The sequence below is a fragment of the Ranitomeya imitator genome, chromosome 2 (genome assembly GCF_032444005.1).
Source record: "Ranitomeya imitator isolate aRanImi1 chromosome 2, aRanImi1.pri, whole genome shotgun sequence".
Taxonomy (NCBI): domain Eukaryota; kingdom Metazoa; phylum Chordata; class Amphibia; order Anura; family Dendrobatidae; genus Ranitomeya; species Ranitomeya imitator.
Genome location: NC_091283.1, coordinates 833,114,842 through 833,132,857, shown reverse-complemented (window position 1 = coordinate 833,132,857; position 18,016 = coordinate 833,114,842). Strand labels below are relative to the sequence as shown.

The following is an 18,016-nucleotide window of genomic DNA, read 5'->3' as shown; positions in this document are numbered from 1 at the left end:
CTCCTGTATTACTCCTTCCTGCTCCTGTATTACTCCTTCCTCTGTCCTGCTCCTGTTAGTAACCCCTTCCTCTGTCCGGCTCCTGTTAGTAGCCCCTTCCTCTGTCCGGCTCCTGTTAGTAGCCCCTTCCTCTATCTGGCTCCTGTTAGTAGCCCCTTCCTCTGTCCGGCTCCCGTATTAGCCCCTTGCTCTTTCCTGCTCCTGTATTACTCCTTCCTCTTCCGGCTCCTATTAGTAGCCCCTTCCTCTTTCCTGCTCCTGTATTACTCCTTCCTCTGTCCGGCTCCTGTTTTAGCCCCTTCCTCTTTCTGGCTCCTGCTAGTAGCCCCTTCCTCTTTCCAGCTCCTGTATTACTCCTTCCTCTGTCCGGCTCCTGTTAGTAATCCCTTCCTCTGTCCGGCTCCTGTTAGTAACCCCTTCCTCTTACCTGCTCCTGTATTACTCCTTCCTCTGTCGACTCCCGTATTAGCCCCTTCCTCTTTCCAGCTCCTGTATTAGCCCCTTCCTCTGTCTGACTACTGTAGTAGCCCCTTCCTCTTTGCGGCTCCCGTATTAGCCCCTTCCACTGTCCGGCTCCTGTATTACTCCTTCCTCTTCCGGCTCCTGTTAGTAGCCCCTTCCTCTTTGCGGCTCCCGTATTAACCCCTTCCTCTGTCCGGCTCCTGTTAGTAACCCCTTTCTCTTTCCTGCCCCTGTATTACTCGTTCCTCTTCCTGCTCCTGTATTACTCCTTCCTCTTCCTGCTCCTGTATTACTCCTTCCCCTTCCTGCTCCTGTATTACTCCTTCCTGCTCCTGTATTACTCCTTCCTCTGTCCTGCTCCTGTTAGTAGCCCCTTCCTCTGTCCGGCTCCTGTTAGTAGCCCCTTCCTCTGTCTGGCTCCTGTTAGTAGCCCCTTGCTCTTTCCTGCTCCTGTATTACTCCTTCCTCTTCCGGCTCCTATTAGTAGCCCCTTCCTCTTTCCTGCTCCTGTATTACTCCTTCCTCTTCCGGCTCCTGTTAGTAGCCCCTTCCACTGTCCGGCTCCTGTATTACTCCTTCCTCCTCCGGCTCCTGTATTAGCCCCTTCCTCTGTCTGACGACTGTAGTAACCCCTTCCTCTTTCCTGCTCCTATATTACTCCTTCCTCTTTCCTTCTCATGTATTACTCCTTCCTGCTCTTGTATTACTCCTTCCTGCTCTTGTATTACTTCTTCCTCTGTCCGGCTCCTGAAGTAGCCCCTTCCTCTTTCCGGCTCCTGTATTAGCCCCTTCCTCTGTCTGACTTCTGTAGTAACCCCTTCCTCTGTCCGACTCCCGTTAGTAGCCCCTTCCTCTTTGCGGCTCCCGTATTAGCCCCTTCCACTGTCCGGCTCCTGTATTACTCCTTCCTCTTCCGGCTCCTGTTAGTTGCCCCTTCCTCTGTCCGGCTCCTGTTAGTAACCCCTTCCTCTTTCCTGCCCCTGTATTAATCCTTCCTGCTCCTGTATTACTCCTTCCTTTGTCCGGCTCCCGAAGTAGCCCCTTCCTCTTTCCGGCTCCTGTATTAGCTCCTTCCTCTGTCTGACTACTGAAGTAACCCCTTCCTCTGTCCAGCTCCTGTTAGTAGCCCCTTCCTCTTTCCTGCTCCTGTATTACTCCTTCCTCTGTCCGGCTCCTGTTAGTAGCCCCTTCCTCTATCCTGCTCCTGTATTACTCCTTCCTCTTTCCTGCTTCTGTATTACTCCTTCCTCTGTCCGGCTCCTGTTAGTAGCCCCTTCCTCTTTCCTGCTCCTGTATTACTCCTTCCTCTTCCTGCTCCTGTATTACTCCTTCCCCTTCCTGCTCCTGTATTACTCCTTCCTGCTCCTGTATTACTCCTTCCTCTGTCCTGCTCCTGTTAGTAACCCCTTCCTCTGTCCGGCTCCTGTTAGTAGCCCCTTCCTCTGTCCGGCTCCTGTTAGTAGCCCCTTCCTCTGTCTGGCTCCTGTTAGTAGCCCCTTGCTCTTTCCTGCTCCTGTATTACTCCTTCCTCTTCCGGCTCCTATTAGTAGCCCCTTCCTCTTTCCTGCTCCTGTATTACTCCTTCCTCTTCCGCCTCCTGTTAGTAGCCCCTTCCTCTTTGCGGCTCCTGTAGTAGCCCCTTCCACTGTCCGGCTCCTGTATTACTCCTTCCTCCTCCGGCTCCTGTATTAGCCCCTTCCTCTGTCTGACGACTGTAGTAACCCCTTCCTCTTTCCTGCTCCTGTATTACTCCTTCCTCTTTCCTTCTCATGTATTACTCCTTCCTGCTCTTGTATTACTCCTTCCTCTGTCCGGCTCCTGAAGTAGCCCCTTCCTCTTTCCGGCTCCTGTATTAGCCCCTTCCTCTGTCTGACTACTGTAGTAACCCCTTCCTCTGTCCGGCTCCTGTTAGTAGCCCCTTCCTCTTCCTGCTCTTGTATTACTCCTTCCTCTTCCTGCTCCTGTATTACTCCTTCCTCCTTCCTGTATTACTCCTTCCTCTTTCCTGCTCCTGTATTACTCCTTCCTCTGTCCTGCTCCTGTTAGTAGTCCCTTCCTTGTTCGGCTCCTGTATTAGCCCCTTCCTCTGTCCGGCTCCTGTATTACTCCTTCCTCTGTCCGGCTCCTGTATTACTCCTTCCTCTGTCCGGCTCCTGTATTACTCCTTCCTCTGTCCGGCTCCTGTATTACTCCTTCCTCTTTCCTGCTCCTGTATTACTCCTTCCTCTTTCCTGCTCCTGTATTACTCCTTCCTCTGTCCGGCTCCTGTTAGTAACTCCTTCCTCTTTCCTGCTCCTGTATTACTCCTTCCGGCTCCTGTATTAGCCCCTTCCTCTGTCCGGCTCCTGTATTACTCCTTCCTCTTTCCTGCTCCTGTATTACTCCTTCCTCTTTCCTGCTCCTGTATTACTCCTTCCTCTTTCCTGCTCCTGTATTACTCCTTCCTCTTTCCTGCTCCTGTATTACTCCTTCCTCTTTCCTGCTCCTGTATTACTCCTTCCTCTTTCCTGCTCCTGTATTACTCCTTCCTCTGTCCTGCTCCTGTATTACTCCTTCCTCTTTCCAGCTCCTGTATTACTCCTTCCTCTTTCCTGCTCCTGTATTACTCCTTCCTCTGTCCGGCTCCTGTTAGTAACTCCTTCCTCTTTCCTGCTCCTGTATTACTCCTTCCGGCTCCTGTAGTAGCCCCTTCCTCTGTCCGGCTCCTGTTAGTAGCCCCTTCCTCTGTCCGGCTCCTGTTAGTAGCCCCTTCCTCTGTCCGGCTCCTGTTAGTAGCCCCTTCCTCTGTCCGGCTCCTGTTAGTAGCCCCTTCCTCTGTCCGGCTCCTGTTAGTAGCCCCTTCCTCTGTCCGGCTCCTGTTAGTAACTCCTTCCTCTTTCCTGCTCCTGTATTACTCCTTCCGGCTCCTGTAGTAGCCCCTTCCTCTGTCCGGCTCCTGTATGTAAACTCTGTATAATTGGTCTGGTTTACTATAAACAGGAGTTTGTTGCTCACTTTTTAGCAAATCGTCTGTGAAGCGCTAATTACTATTAGCTAGGAGTGGAGGCTAATAGCGATGAGCGAGTGTACTCGTTGCTCGGTTTTCCAGAGCACGCTCGAGTGACCTCCGAGTATTTTTTTAGTGCTCGGAGATTTAGTTTTCATCACGGCAGCTGAATGATTTACAGCTACTAGCCAGGCTGAATACATGTGGGGGTTGCCTGGTTGCTATGGAATCCCCACATGTACTCAGCCTGGCTAATAGCTGTAAATCATTCAGCTGCCACGATGAAAACTAAATCTCCGAGCACTATACTCGGGAGGTCACCTGAGTGTGCTCTGGAAAATCCGAGCAATGAGTACACTCGCTCATCACTAGAGGCTAAACATAATGGGCTTGTAAGCGCTGCACTGAGGCCGGCCCGGATCACCGGAGAGCGCTGCCATCTTCTATCATGGCACTGCACTTCCAATACTGCACATAGCCGCAATGGGGCGCGCACACCACGCCAGCGCTGCAACAATGTCACAGGTCCAAGCCGCCAGTCATTCAGGAGCACCTGACATAGGACATCCCCTTTAACCCCCGCCTCCTTTAGGCCATTTTTGCATGATTGAGTCTGAACAAAAATTTTCCAGGGTTATCCACAAAATATAAGGCGATTTACAGGAAATCTGGGAACTGGAGAACTGCTATACAATCATGAGAAAAACTATGGGCTCAATTCGCTGTTTGTGGGGTTTTTTTTCTAGGGCACTTTTTTGTTTATGATGTTTTTTTTTACATCAAATGTTTCAAAACGCACGTGAATTTGATTCATTAATTTTGCGCAAAATAAAGAAATGAACTTTCTTTTTTACCTGCATTTAAGAGTTAAGTCGCACGTTTTGCTAAAATGTTGAGGGGTGAACAGAAAAGCAATTTGAGCAAAAAATGTTTGCAAAGTTTAAAAAAAAAAAATCAATTGATTTGGATGCAAAATTCAGAAAAACGACAACCCTGTCGCCAATGGAGAATACATAATGCGAAAAAAAAAAAAATGATAAAATACACAAATAAAAATTGGGAGAAAAAAAGAATAAAAATGGCGCAAATGCAATAGTGAATTGGGTCCCGAGCACTAAGCTGATCCCTATGGATTTTCATATCAGGACGTGACAAATTCTACAAAAAAAACTGCTAAAATGGTGCAAAATGAACCAAAAAAACACCAGTGACGGATACAGAGGTGTACGTTAACCCCTTCCTGCCCTAGGACATAAGGCTACGTCATGGGCAGGAGTGAAAAATAACCAAAAATGCTAAAATTGAAACCACCGGCAGTCAAAAATGTAAAAAAAAAAAAAAAAGCTCAGGAAAAAATAATAATAAAAAATCTTGAAAATGTTTAAAGAAATTTTTTTTTCTGAAGCGCCGTCCTCTTAAAACTTTGTTGCACGCGCCCTCGGGGGCTGCGGACAATCACTGACTGCCATCTGCATGGATTGGTTGCTAGGGAAGGAGGGGGATAAAATAATTTTTTTTTTAATAAAATAAAGGAAAAAAATCCTTGTGGAGTGTGTCAGTGATGCCTTCTGGACATCTGTCAGGTCAGCAGTCTTCCCCATGATTGTGGAGCTATCAAATAGAAACTAAGGATCCTTGGTTGTTTTCGGTCGTCTCCCCAAAATCATGGAATAAAAAAAACTATGTACCCCAAAATGTTATTAATAATCAGGTATTCCACAGTTCTGTCTGCAGGAAGGAGAGGAGAAAAAGGGGAAAATCGTCCTAATATTGCTGGGGGGAGGGCTTATCTGTCTATGAGCGTTTCCTATTGGTCGCTCTCCCTGTCAGTCATTCCGCTCTGGTTCGCTGAGGACTCTAATTCGCTGCTACAATCCTATTGCTTCACGTTCCTGTCAATCTCTCCTGTCGTGATGTGATTGGCTTATTTTCTTATACGCTACCATTGGTCAGTTTTTCTTTTATAAGAGCGACATGTATTGGTTGTTTTTGACCAACACGTCATGGGGCGAGTGGCTCCCCGATTGGTCACATTTTGGCGGGAGGAGCGAATTTGAAGTCAGGGGGTGTTTGTCTGTTTCACGCCACCGGAAGCTTCCGGCTCCGTCCTCATCGGCCGCACCGCGGAGAGAGACCCGTCAGGTAGAGTACCCCATACTGTGTTGTACTCGGAATGCGTGTGCTGGATCCTGGGACGTGTCCTGAGGTGGTGAGGGAGCAGGCGTCGGATCCTGGGATCTGCTCTGGAGGATGGGGGGAGGGCTACAGGCGTCGGATCCTGGGATCTGCTCTGGAGGATGGGGGGAGGGCTACAGGCGTCGGATCCTGGGATCTGCTCTGGAGGATGGGGGGGGGGAGGGCTACAGGCGTCGGATCCTGGGATCTGCTCTGGAGGATAGGGGGGGCGGGAGGGCTACAGGCGTCGGATCCTGGGATCTGCTCTGGAGGATAGGGGGGGCGGGAGGGCTACAGGCGTCGGATCCTGGGATCTGCTCTGGAGGATAGGGGGGGCGGGAGGGCTACAGGCGTCGGATCCTGGGATCTGCTCTGGAGGATAGGGGGGGCGGGAGGGCTACAGGCGTCGGATCCTGGGATCTGCTCTGGAGGATAGGGGGGGCGGGAGGGCTACAGGCGTCGGATCCTGGGATCTGCTCTGGAGGATAGGGGGGGCGGGAGGGCTACAGGCGTCGGATCCTGGGATCTGCTCTGGAGGATAGGGGGGGCGGGAGGGCTACAGGCGTCGGATCCTGGGATCTGCTCTGGAGGATAGGGGGGGCGGGAGGGCTACAGGCGTCGGATCCTGGGATCTGCTCTGGAGGATAGGGGGGGCGGGAGGGCTACAGGCGTCGGATCCTGGGATCTGCTCTGGAGGATAGGGGGGGCGGGAGGGCTACAGGCGTCGGATCCTGGGATCTGCTCTGGAGGATAGGGGGGGCGGGAGGGCTACAGGCGTCGGATCCTGGGATCTGCTCTGGAGGATAGGGGGGGCGGGAGGGCTACAGGCGTCGGATCCTGGGATCTGCTCTGGAGGATAGGGGGGGCGGGAGGGCTACAGGCGTCGGATCCTGGGATCTGCTCTGGAGGATAGGGGGGGCGGGAGGGCTACAGGCGTCGGATCCTGGGATCTGCTCTGGAGGATAGGGGGGGCGGGAGGGCTACAGGCGTCGGATCCTGGGATCTGCTCTGGAGGATAGGGGGGGCGGGAGGGCTACAGGCGTCGGATCCTGGGATCTGCTCTGGAGGATAGGGGGGGCGGGAGGGCTACAGGCGTCGGATCCTGGGATCTGCTCTGGAGGATAGGGGGGGCGGGAGGGCTACAGGCGTCGGATCCTGGGATCTGCTCTGGAGGATAGGGGGGGCGGGAGGGCTACAGGCGTCGGATCCTGGGATCTGCTCTGGAGGATAGGGGGGGCGGGAGGGCTACAGGCGTCGGATCCTGGGATCTGCTCTGGAGGATAGGGGGGGCGGGAGGGCTACAGGCGTCGGATCCTGGGATCTGCTCTGGAGGATAGGGGGGGCGGGAGGGCTACAGGCGTCGGATCCTGGGATCTGCTCTGGAGGATAGGGGGGGCGGGAGGGCTACAGGCGTCGGATCCTGGGATCTGCTCTGGAGGATAGGGGGGGCGGGAGGGCTACAGGCGTCGGATCCTGGGATCTGCTCTGGAGGATAGGGGGGGCGGGAGGGCTACAGGCGTCGGATCCTGGGATCTGCTCTGGAGGATAGGGGGGGCGGGAGGGCTACAGGCGTCGGATCCTGGGATCTGCTCTGGAGGATAGGGGGGGCGGGAGGGCTACAGGCGTCGGATCCTGGGATCTGCTCTGGAGGATAGGGGGGGCGGGAGGGCTACAGGCGTCGGATCCTGGGATCTGCTCTGGAGGATAGGGGGGGCGGGAGGGCTACAGGCGTCGGATCCTGGGATCTGCTCTGGAGGATAGGGGGGGCGGGAGGGCTACAGGCGTCGGATCCTGGGATCTGCTCTGGAGGATAGGGGGGGCGGGAGGGCTACAGGCGTCGGATCCTGGGATCTGCTCTGGAGGATAGGGGGGGCGGGAGGGCTACAGGCGTCGGATCCTGGGATCTGCTCTGGAGGATAGGGGGGGCGGGAGGGCTACAGGCGTCGGATCCTGGGATCTGCTCTGGAGGATAGGGGGGGCGGGAGGGCTACAGGCGTCGGATCCTGGGATCTGCTCTGGAGGATAGGGGGGGCGGGAGGGCTACAGGCGTCGGATCCTGGGATCTGCTCTGGAGGATAGGGGGGGCGGGAGGGCTACAGGCGTCGGATCCTGGGATCTGCTCTGGAGGATAGGGGGGGCGGGAGGGCTACTGGCGTCGGATCCTGGGATCTGCTCTGGAGGATAGGGGGGGCGGGAGGGCTACAGGCGTCGGATCCTGGGATCTGCTCTGGAGGATAGGGGGGGCGGGAGGGCTACAGGCGTCGGATCCTGGGATCTGCTCTGGAGGATAGGGGGGGCGGGAGGGCTACAGGCGTCGGATCCTGGGATCTGCTCTGGAGGATAGGGGGGGCGGGAGGGCTACAGGCGTCGGATCCTGGGATCTGCTCTGGAGGATAGGGGGGGCGGGAGGGCTACAGGCGTCGGATCCTGGGATCTGCTCTGGAGGATAGGGGGGGCGGGAGGGCTACAGGCGTCGGATCCTGGGATCTGCTCTGGAGGATAGGGGGGGCGGGAGGGCTACAGGCGTCGGATCCTGGGATCTGCTCTGGAGGATAGGGGGGGCGGGAGGGCTACAGGCGTCGGATCCTGGGATCTGCTCTGGAGGATAGGGGGGGCGGGAGGGCTACAGGCGTCGGATCCTGGGATCTGCTCTGGAGGATAGGGGGGGCGGGAGGGCTACAGGCGTCGGATCCTGGGATCTGCTCTGGAGGATAGGGGGGGCGGGAGGGCTACAGGCGTCGGATCCTGGGATCTGCTCTGGAGGATAGGGGGGGCGGGAGGGCTACAGGCGTCGGATCCTGGGATCTGCTCTGGAGGATAGGGGGGGCGGGAGGGCTACAGGCGTCGGATCCTGGGATCTGCTCTGGAGGATAGGGGGGGCGGGAGGGCTACAGGCGTCGGATCCTGGGATCTGCTCTGGAGGATAGGGGGGGCGGGAGGGCTACAGGCGTCGGATCCTGGGATCTGCTCTGGAGGATAGGGGGGGCGGGAGGGCTACAGGCGTCGGATCCTGGGATCTGCTCTGGAGGATAGGGGGGGCGGGAGGGCTACAGGCGTCGGATCCTGGGATCTGCTCTGGAGGATAGGGGGGGCGGGAGGGCTACAGGCGTCGGATCCTGGGATCTGCTCTGGAGGATAGGGGGGGCGGGAGGGCTACAGGCGTCGGATCCTGGGATCTGCTCTGGAGGATAGGGGGGGCGGGAGGGCTACAGGCGTCGGATCCTGGGATCTGCTCTGGAGGATAGGGGGGGCGGGAGGGCTACAGGCGTCGGATCCTGGGATCTGCTCTGGAGGATAGGGGGGGCGGGAGGGCTACAGGCGTCGGATCCTGGGATCTGCTCTGGAGGATAGGGGGGGCGGGAGGGCTACAGGCGTCGGATCCTGGGATCTGCTCTGGAGGATAGGGGGGGCGGGAGGGCTACAGGCGTCGGATCCTGGGATCTGCTCTGGAGGATAGGGGGGGCGGGAGGGCTACAGGCGTCGGATCCTGGGATCTGCTCTGGAGGATAGGGGGGGCGGGAGGGCTACAGGCGTCGGATCCTGGGATCTGCTCTGGAGGATAGGGGGGGCGGGAGGGCTACAGGCGTCGGATCCTGGGATCTGCTCTGGAGGATAGGGGGGGCGGGAGGGCTACAGGCGTCGGATCCTGGGATCTGCTCTGGAGGATAGGGGGGGCGGGAGGGCTACAGGCGTCGGATCCTGGGATCTGCTCTGGAGGATAGGGGGGGCGGGAGGGCTACAGGCGTCGGATCCTGGGATCTGCTCTGGAGGATAGGGGGGGCGGGAGGGCTACAGGCGTCGGATCCTGGGATCTGCTCTGGAGGATAGGGGGGGCGGGAGGGCTACAGGCGTCGGATCCTGGGATCTGCTCTGGAGGATAGGGGGGGCGGGAGGGCTACAGGCGTCGGATCCTGGGATCTGCTCTGGAGGATAGGGGGGGCGGGAGGGCTACAGGCGTCGGATCCTGGGATCTGCTCTGGAGGATAGGGGGGGGCGGGAGGGCTACAGGCGTCGGATCCTGGGATCTGCTCTGGAGGATAGGGGGGGCGGGAGGGCTACAGGCGTCGGATCCTGGGATCTGCTCTGGAGGATAGGGGGGGCGGGAGGGCTACAGGCGTCGGATCCTGGGATCTGCTCTGGAGGATAGGGGGGGCGGGAGGGCTACAGGCGTCGGATCCTGGGATCTGCTCTGGAGGATAGGGGGGGCGGGAGGGCTACAGGCGTCGGATCCTGGGATCTGCTCTGGAGGATAGGGGGGGCGGGAGGGCTACAGGCGTCGGATCCTGGGATCTGCTCTGGAGGATAGGGGGGGCGGGAGGGCTACAGGCGTCGGATCCTGGGATCTGCTCTGGAGGATAGGGGGGGCGGGAGGGCTACAGGCGTCGGATCCTGGGATCTGCTCTGGAGGATAGGGGGGGCGGGAGGGCTACAGGCGTCGGATCCTGGGATCTGCTCTGGAGGATAGGGGGGGCGGGAGGGCTACAGGCGTCGGATCCTGGGATCTGCTCTGGAGGATAGGGGGGGCGGGAGGGCTACAGGCGTCGGATCCTGGGATCTGCTCTGGAGGATAGGGGGGGCGGGAGGGCTACAGGCGTCGGATCCTGGGATCTGCTCTGGAGGATAGGGGGGGCGGGAGGGCTACAGGCGTCGGATCCTGGGATCTGCTCTGGAGGATAGGGGGGGCGGGAGGGCTACAGGCGTCGGATCCTGGGATCTGCTCTGGAGGATAGGGGGGGCGGGAGGGCTACAGGCGTCGGATCCTGGGATCTGCTCTGGAGGATAGGGGGGGCGGGAGGGCTACAGGCGTCGGATCCTGGGATCTGCTCTGGAGGATAGGGGGGGCGGGAGGGCTACAGGCGTCGGATCCTGGGATCTGCTCTGGAGGATAGGGGGGGCGGGAGGGCTACAGGCGTCGGATCCTGGGATCTGCTCTGGAGGATAGGGGGGGCGGGAGGGCTACAGGCGTCGGATCCTGGGATCTGCTCTGGAGGATAGGGGGGGCGGGAGGGCTACAGGCGTCGGATCCTGGGATCTGCTCTGGAGGATAGGGGGGGCGGGAGGGCTACAGGCGTCGGATCCTGGGATCTGCTCTGGAGGATAGGGGGGGCGGGAGGGCTACAGGCGTCGGATCCTGGGATCTGCTCTGGAGGATAGGGGGGGCGGGAGGGCTACAGGCGTCGGATCCTGGGATCTGCTCTGGAGGATAGGGGGGGCGGGAGGGCTACAGGCGTCGGATCCTGGGATCTGCTCTGGAGGATAGGGGGGGCGGGAGGGCTACAGGCGTCGGATCCTGGGATCTGCTCTGGAGGATAGGGGGGGCGGGAGGGCTACAGGCGTCGGATCCTGGGATCTGCTCTGGAGGATAGGGGGGGCGGGAGGGCTACAGGCGTCGGATCCTGGGATCTGCTCTGGAGGATAGGGGGGGCGGGAGGGCTACAGGCGTCGGATCCTGGGATCTGCTCTGGAGGATGGGGGTGCTCTCTGTGCACTATTATTCTTGACACTCATGACCGTCATGGAATAGTTATACCTAAATCCATTTTCTTTTTCATGCTCCTTAGCTTTTATTTTCTCCGTTATACAGTTAACTAGCTATTGAACCCGTTCTACGCCCGGGTGGCGAGCATTTATATTGGTATATTGTCTCCATCCTGGTATGTGCTGCTCCGTCCTGCGTCCCCATCCTGTTATGTGCTGCTCCATCCTGCGTCCCCATCCTGTTATGTGCTGCTCCGTCCTGCGTCCCCATCCTGTTATGTGCTGCTCCGTCCTGCGTCCCCATCCTGTTATGTGCTGCTCCGTCCTGCGTCCCCATCCTGTTATGTGCTGCTCCATCCTGTTATGTGCTGCTCCATCCTGCGTCCCCATACTGCCTCTGACCCGCTCGGCGCCGAGTGCTGGGGGGCCTGAGCAGGCGGGGACACCGGCGCGCTGTGGGGGTCAGGTGCCGGTATCGCCGCCAGCTCAGGCCCCCCAGCACTTACTATATTCACCTGTCCTCCGTTCCATCGCTGAGCGGCGCCATCTTCCCGGTCTCCTGGCCGTGACTGTTCAGTCAGAGGGCGGCGCCGGCGCGCATTAAGCGCGTCATCGCGCCCTCTGAACTGAAGGTCACAGGCCGAAGACCGGGAAGATGGCGCCGCTCAGCGATGGAACGGGGACAGGTGAATATAGGCTGATGCTCACCCTCCTGGCGGTCCCTGCTTCTGCGGGGGAGATCGCGGTGTGCGTTCAGTGTGAACGCACACCGCGATCTCCCGGGAGCGTCGCTCTGTGAGGCCCAGACTGCGCCGGCGCTTGCGCAGTCTATAGAGGCTTCGGACAGAGTGACGCTCCCAGCGTTATATTATAGATGTGACAATTTCTTATGCAGCCCAGTTGCAGGTTGGGCTGGAGGACTAATGTGGGGGCTTTCAGCAGTCCTGGCTACCTCAACACACAGCACACGTTGTGAGGGGCTGATCTGTGCTTGTAGACCGGTGATCGTGCTGTTTAAATGCAGCTGTCGGGGAGTGAAAATATGGTTAAACAGCGGCGATGGGAGCTAGCTCTGCTCCCTGCAGTTATAGAAAGATATTGGTGGGGTTACATCTCCTGCTCCGTACACCGGCCCCTGACCTGGGGTGGAGAATTGTCACACTTCAGTGAGGGGTTAAAGGGGTTGTCTAGGATGTAACCACTAGTTTCCATACTCTTCTGCTGTCTCCCCATAGAGCTAGTCCAGACAGACCTCTGGTCTGCATTTGACCTGATAAATTGAGTAGCGCTCCTGAGAAACATGAGTAACATGACGTCTCTACTGTTGTCCAGGTCTCCACCATGACTCTCCAATTCAATATCCCCCTGGCCTTTAAGGACTTGCTGAAGAGTGGAGGAGTGGGCCAGTACGTGGTCCAGGAGGTGCTGCCTGTGCGACAGCTGGCCTCCGACCTACACGGTGAGTGTTGTTTTGGCTGTGTTTTTTTTTTTTTTTTTTTTTGTTTGTTTTTTTTATCTCTTGGATATGGGATGGATCTCTGTCAGTGATTCTTGCAGCTTAAGGGTACCGTCACACTATACGATTTACCTACGATCACGGCCAGCGATATGACCTGGCCGTGATCGTAGGTAAATCGTAGTGTGGTCGCTGGGGAGCTGTCACACAGACAGCTCTCCAGCGACCAACGATGCCGAGGTCCCTGGGTAACCAGGGTAAACATCGGGTAACTAAGCGCAGGACCGCGCTTAGTTACCCGATGTTTACCCTGGTTACAAGCGTTAAACTAAAAAAAAAACAAACAGCACATGCTTACATTCTGGTGTCCGTCAGGTCCCTTGCAGTCTGCTTCTCGCACTCAGTGACTGCCGGCCGTAAAGTGAAAGCACAGCCGCTGTGCTCTGCTTTCACTTTACAGCCGGCAGTCACAGTGCGGGAAGCAGACGGCAAGGGACCTGACGGACACCAGAATTGTAAGTATGTGCTGTTTTTTTTTTTTTTTTTTTTTAGGTTAACGCTTGTAACCAGGGTAAACATCGGGTAACTAAGCGCGGTCCTGCGCTTAGTTACCCGATGTTTACCCTGGTTACAAGCGAACGCATCGCTGGATCGCATCGCTAGATCGGTGTCACACACACTGATCTAGCGATGACAGCGGGAGATCCAGCGATGAAAGATAGTTCCATACGATCTGCTACGACGTACGATTCTCAGCAGGATCCCTGATCGCTGCTGCGTGTCACACAGCGATATCGTAACGATATCGCTGGAACGTCACGAATCGTACCGTCGTAGCGATCGAAATGTTATAGTGTGACGGTACCCTAAGCCACGAGCGGTGTGAATCAGCCTGGCTCCACAATTGCAGAGAAATGTTTTATTTACTCGGACTCCCATGACAGCACGACAGAGAGAGGGGATCCGCCCATTAGGAACAGGAAACCTACAGATACAAAAGGGCGGTACCTCTCCCTTGCCTCAGTTGGTTTCCTGTTCCTGAGGGGACGGGTGCCTACAGACGAAGGAGCCCAGGCCGGCCGGCCGATTACGGTAGCGGGGGGGTCTCCTACCTCGGCCGGTGCGGAGATCCCTGGAGACACCACGGTGGTCCTTGCTGGATTACACGTCAGTGGTGTTCGCAGCAGGGAGCGGAGTCCGGAGGATTTCCTGCATCCATCAGTGTCGGCGCAGGTAAGTATTCCCATTGGTGGTGCAGCGGTGCGGCATGGCTGCGGGTGCCGGGCTCCGATGTGTGGGCGAGCTCCGGAGCGCTGCCGATCCGTCCCTGGCGTCCTGCACCGCTCTCAGCGTGTGCTGGAGCGTTTCCGGGTGCGGTGACGTGGGGGGGCGGAGTCTGGTAGTCGCTTCCGGGTCGCCGGGCGTCTGCGCATGCGCGGGCGTTCCAAGATGGCGGCGCCCATCGCATCTGAGCGCCGGTTCATCATTCAGCCCTCTGCCCTCCTGGCTGTGTCCAGGAACCAATAGGGATAGCGCTGGCCTATCTGCTGACCGGATCCAAGGGGGATATAAGCAGGTCACAATTTCAGAACCATGCTTTTGGTCGTAATCCGTCAAAACCTGAAAAAAAGGGGGCCTTGCCGCCAGCTTTAAAACGAAGGTATCCCTTTGATGATCCGGTGGTGGAGACATGGGATAAAGCTCCGAGGTTGGACGCGGCCGTAGCAAAGGCGTCAAAGAAAGCCTCATTACCCTTTGAGGATATGGGGTCCCTCAAAGATCCCCTAGACAGAAAGGCGGATATCTTTCTTAAAGGTACCTGGGAGATGGCGGCTGGATCCCTCAGACCAGCAGTGGCCACAACATGCACAGCCAGATCATTAATGGTCTGGCTAGATCAATTAGAGTCTCAGCTGAAGGATGGCGCATCCAGAGATTCTATTTTGAAAGCGCTTCCGACAATTCAGAATGCTGCAGCCTTCCTATCGGATGCTTCTGTGGACTCTGTCAGAATGGCGGCCAGAGCAGCAGGTCTATCTAAGACGGCTCGCAGGGCCCTATGGTTAAAGTGCTGGTCAGGGGACATCCAGTCCAGAACTAAGCTCTGCGCCATTCCGTGCGAGGGACAGTATCTCTTCGGTCCAATGCTGGACGAGTTACTGGAAAGGGCAAGCGATGATAAAAAGAAGTTCCCAAGTCTGTACTCGGCATCCTACCGCCGACCCTTCAGTCGAAAAAGATTTGGTCGTGGGAAGAAACGCGGGTCCTCTCCCACTAGAGAGAGTTTCAGATGGGAAGACAGACGCGGTAGAGGTACGGGATATATGTTTCGCCGTTCCTCAAAGGATCAGAAAAAACCAGACCAATGACTAGCAATCCCTGTGGGGAGCAGACTGTCAGCATTCTCCTCAGCATGGCTTGACATAACGAACAGTAGATGGGTCAGAGGCATTGTTACTGAAGGTCTTAAGCTGGACTTCAATCATTGGCCTCGGGATAAATTCAAATTAACCCCTTATCGTTCCTCCCCCCTGGAGCAAGCAGCCCTAGAGGCTGAAGTCATGAACTTATGCGCCAAGAATGTATTGGTGGAAATTCCAGATTCAGAAAAAGGAAGGGGATTTTATTCTCCGCTTTTTCTGATCAAAAAGCCAGATGGATCGTTTAGAACGATCATTAATCTAAAGCGTCTTAATGAATTCCTGGTTAATGAATCCTTCAAAATGGAAACGGTTAATTCAGCAATAAAGATATTGTTTAAACACTGTTTTATGGTAGTTGTAGATCTTAAAGATGCATACTATCATGTTCCAATACATGAAGATTTCCAAAAATTCCTGAGAGTAGCGGTGTCAATGGAGGGTAGCATTCACCATTTCCAGTTCAGAGCGCTCCCCTTTGGCTTATCAGCAGCTCCTAGAGTGTTCACAAAGCTAGTGGCTGAGGTTATGGCGCACTTGCGAGAGTCCGACATCCTGATCATTCCCTACTTGGATGACTTCCTTATAGTAGGGAGCTCAGCAGACCATTGCCTGTCCCAGCTAGAATCAGCCACATCCAGACTGGAGCGTCTGGGGTGGATCATAAATTATGAGAAATCCCGTTTACAGCCTCAAAAAATACAAAGATTCTTAGGACTATCATTAAACTCAGAAACACAACAATGTTGTCTTCCACTCGACAAATCTTTACATATTCAGCAACAGGTGTCTAAGGCAATTGACAAACCATCCATGACCCTTAGACAGGCTATGTCTCTATTGGGTTCCTTAACTTCCTGCATTCCCGCTGTCCGTTGGGCCCAATTCCACACCAGACCATTACAAGCTGAGGTGCTGGTTAATGACAAAATCTTACAGGGGTCCCTGCAGAGTCAGGTTACTTTAGGTCCAAAAGCACTCACATCTCTTAAGTGGTGGCTAGTCAGTGAAAACTTATCGGCGGGGGTTCCCTGGATTTCTCAGGTAACACGTGTGGTAACTACTGATGCTAGCCCTGCGGGTTGGGGAGCACACATGGATGACATGATGGTTCAGGGTCTATGGCCCCCTTCCCTAATATCAGCCTCCTCCAACCAGAAAGAATTAATGGCAGTAGAGCTTTCAGTGAAAAAATTCCTCTCATATCTGCAGGGTCATCATGTCAAGATCCTATCGGACAACCGGGTGACGGTCGCGTACATAAATCATCAGGGTGGAACTCATTCCGAGTCACTGATGAGTGGCGGATCGTCTGTTCCAGACAGCAGAGAATCACTTTTTATCCCTATCCGCACTGCACATAAGAGGAAAGGAAAACGTCAAAGCGGACTTTCTAAGCCGCAACACCTTGAGACAAGGGGAGTGGTCCCTAAACAATTGCGTGTTCGATCAGATTGTCCACAAATGGGGACATCCAGATGTAGATCTATTTGCTACCAGGGACAATCGGAAGACAACAAAATTCTGTTCCCTAAATTCCAGGGAAAATCCTCTAGCCGTAGACGCTTTCCTGATCAATTGGGATTTTCAGCTGGCATACGCATTTCCTCCACTAGGCCTATTACCCTTGGTAGTCAGGAAGATAAGGGAAGATCGAGCCAGGGTTATATTGATTGCCCCATTCTGGCCCAGAAGGGCCTGGTTCACTTGGCTCAGGATCATGTCAGTGGAAGATCCCTGGGTACTTCCGAAGATTCCGGATTTGCTCTACCAGGGGCCGATCAGTCATCCGCAAGTGAAGAACCTTCATTTAACGGCATGGACTTTGAAAGGGCGTTACTGAAAAACAAAGGGTTCTCCCCGAGTTTGATTGAAACCCTTATGAAAAGTAGGAAGCAGATGACCACAACAATCTACGCTAGAACCTGGCGAAAGTTTCTGGCCTCTTCTGATTTCAATTTAGAAGAAGGAATACCTGTAAAACAAATTTTAGAATTCCTGCAAAAAGGCTTAGAACTAGGTCTATCCACTAGTACTCTAAAGGTACAGGTCTCGGCCCTAGGGGCTCTATTCTCCTGTAACATTGCCAATAATTACTGGATCTCAAGGTTCATTAAGGCATCCAGTAGATCTAGACCCATTCAGAAAGATAGATCTATGCCTTGGGATCTCAACTTAGTCCTATCAGCATTGACTAAAGAGCCATTTGAACCTTTGCAAACAGCTTCAATTAAGGCGCTATCCCTTAAGACAGCATTTCTGGTAGCAATTACATCTGCCCGTAGAGTAGGAGACATACAAGCTCTCTCCAGGGTATACCCTTATACAGAGTTTCTACCAGACAGAGTAATCCTCAGACCGGACCCAGCCTATTTACCAAAAGTATCATCACGGTTTCACAGGTCACAAGAGATAATCTTACCATCCTTCCTCCCTAATCCTGCTAACCCTAAGGAAGAACTACTCCATACATTAGACATTAGGAGATGCCTGCTAGAATACATCTGTTACCGACACATGGAAGAAAGATGATGCATTATTTTTATCTTTCCAAAATCCTAGAAAGGGACTTAGGGTATCAAAATACACATTAGCAAAGTGGATTAGGGAGGCTATCTCTTTGGCTTATACTGCAGGTGGGGGTCCGGCTCCGCAGAATCTGAGGGCGCATTCCACCAGGGCCATGGCTACATCCTGGGCGGAAAAATCTGGAGTATCAATCGACCAGATATGTAAGGCGGCCACATGGTCATCCCCGTCCACCTTCTTTAAGCACTATAGGTTGGATTTGGGGGCTTCCTCTGATCTCACATTCGGGTTAAGGGTGCTACAGGCCATAGTCCCTCCCTAAGGTACCTTACATCTCTGTAATTCTCTCGTCGTGCTGTCATGGGAGTCCGAGTAAAGCATTAAGCTACTTACTGGTAGCGGCGTTTCTCGGAGGCCCATGACAGCACCCTTAGTTCCCTCCCTATTCACTGGGGGTTGCACTTCCTATAGATGTATATATCTCACTCAGGATACCAGTTCCAAATATAT

General features: G+C 55.2%; 1 protein-coding gene across 3 annotated transcripts in view; it reads left to right on the top strand.

The window, feature by feature from the left end:
* The first annotated feature begins 5,500 nt into the window (after window positions 1-5,500).
* The window catches only part of NCAPD2 (non-SMC condensin I complex subunit D2), a 46,178-nt gene continuing 33,662 nt past the window's right edge, over window positions 5,501-18,016 (top strand). For 2 of the 3 annotated variants that reach the window (XR_011318555.1, XM_069754120.1), the window contains exons 1-2: window positions 5,501-5,590; window positions 12,434-12,560. Coding sequence is in view for 2 of the 3 variants with exons in the window: in XM_069754120.1 (XP_069610221.1) it covers window positions 12,443-12,560 (118 nt within the window). In the remaining variant the exon portion in view is untranslated. The remainder of the gene's footprint in view (window positions 5,591-12,433; window positions 12,561-18,016) is intronic. The other variant, XM_069754122.1, reaches the window with a different exon arrangement.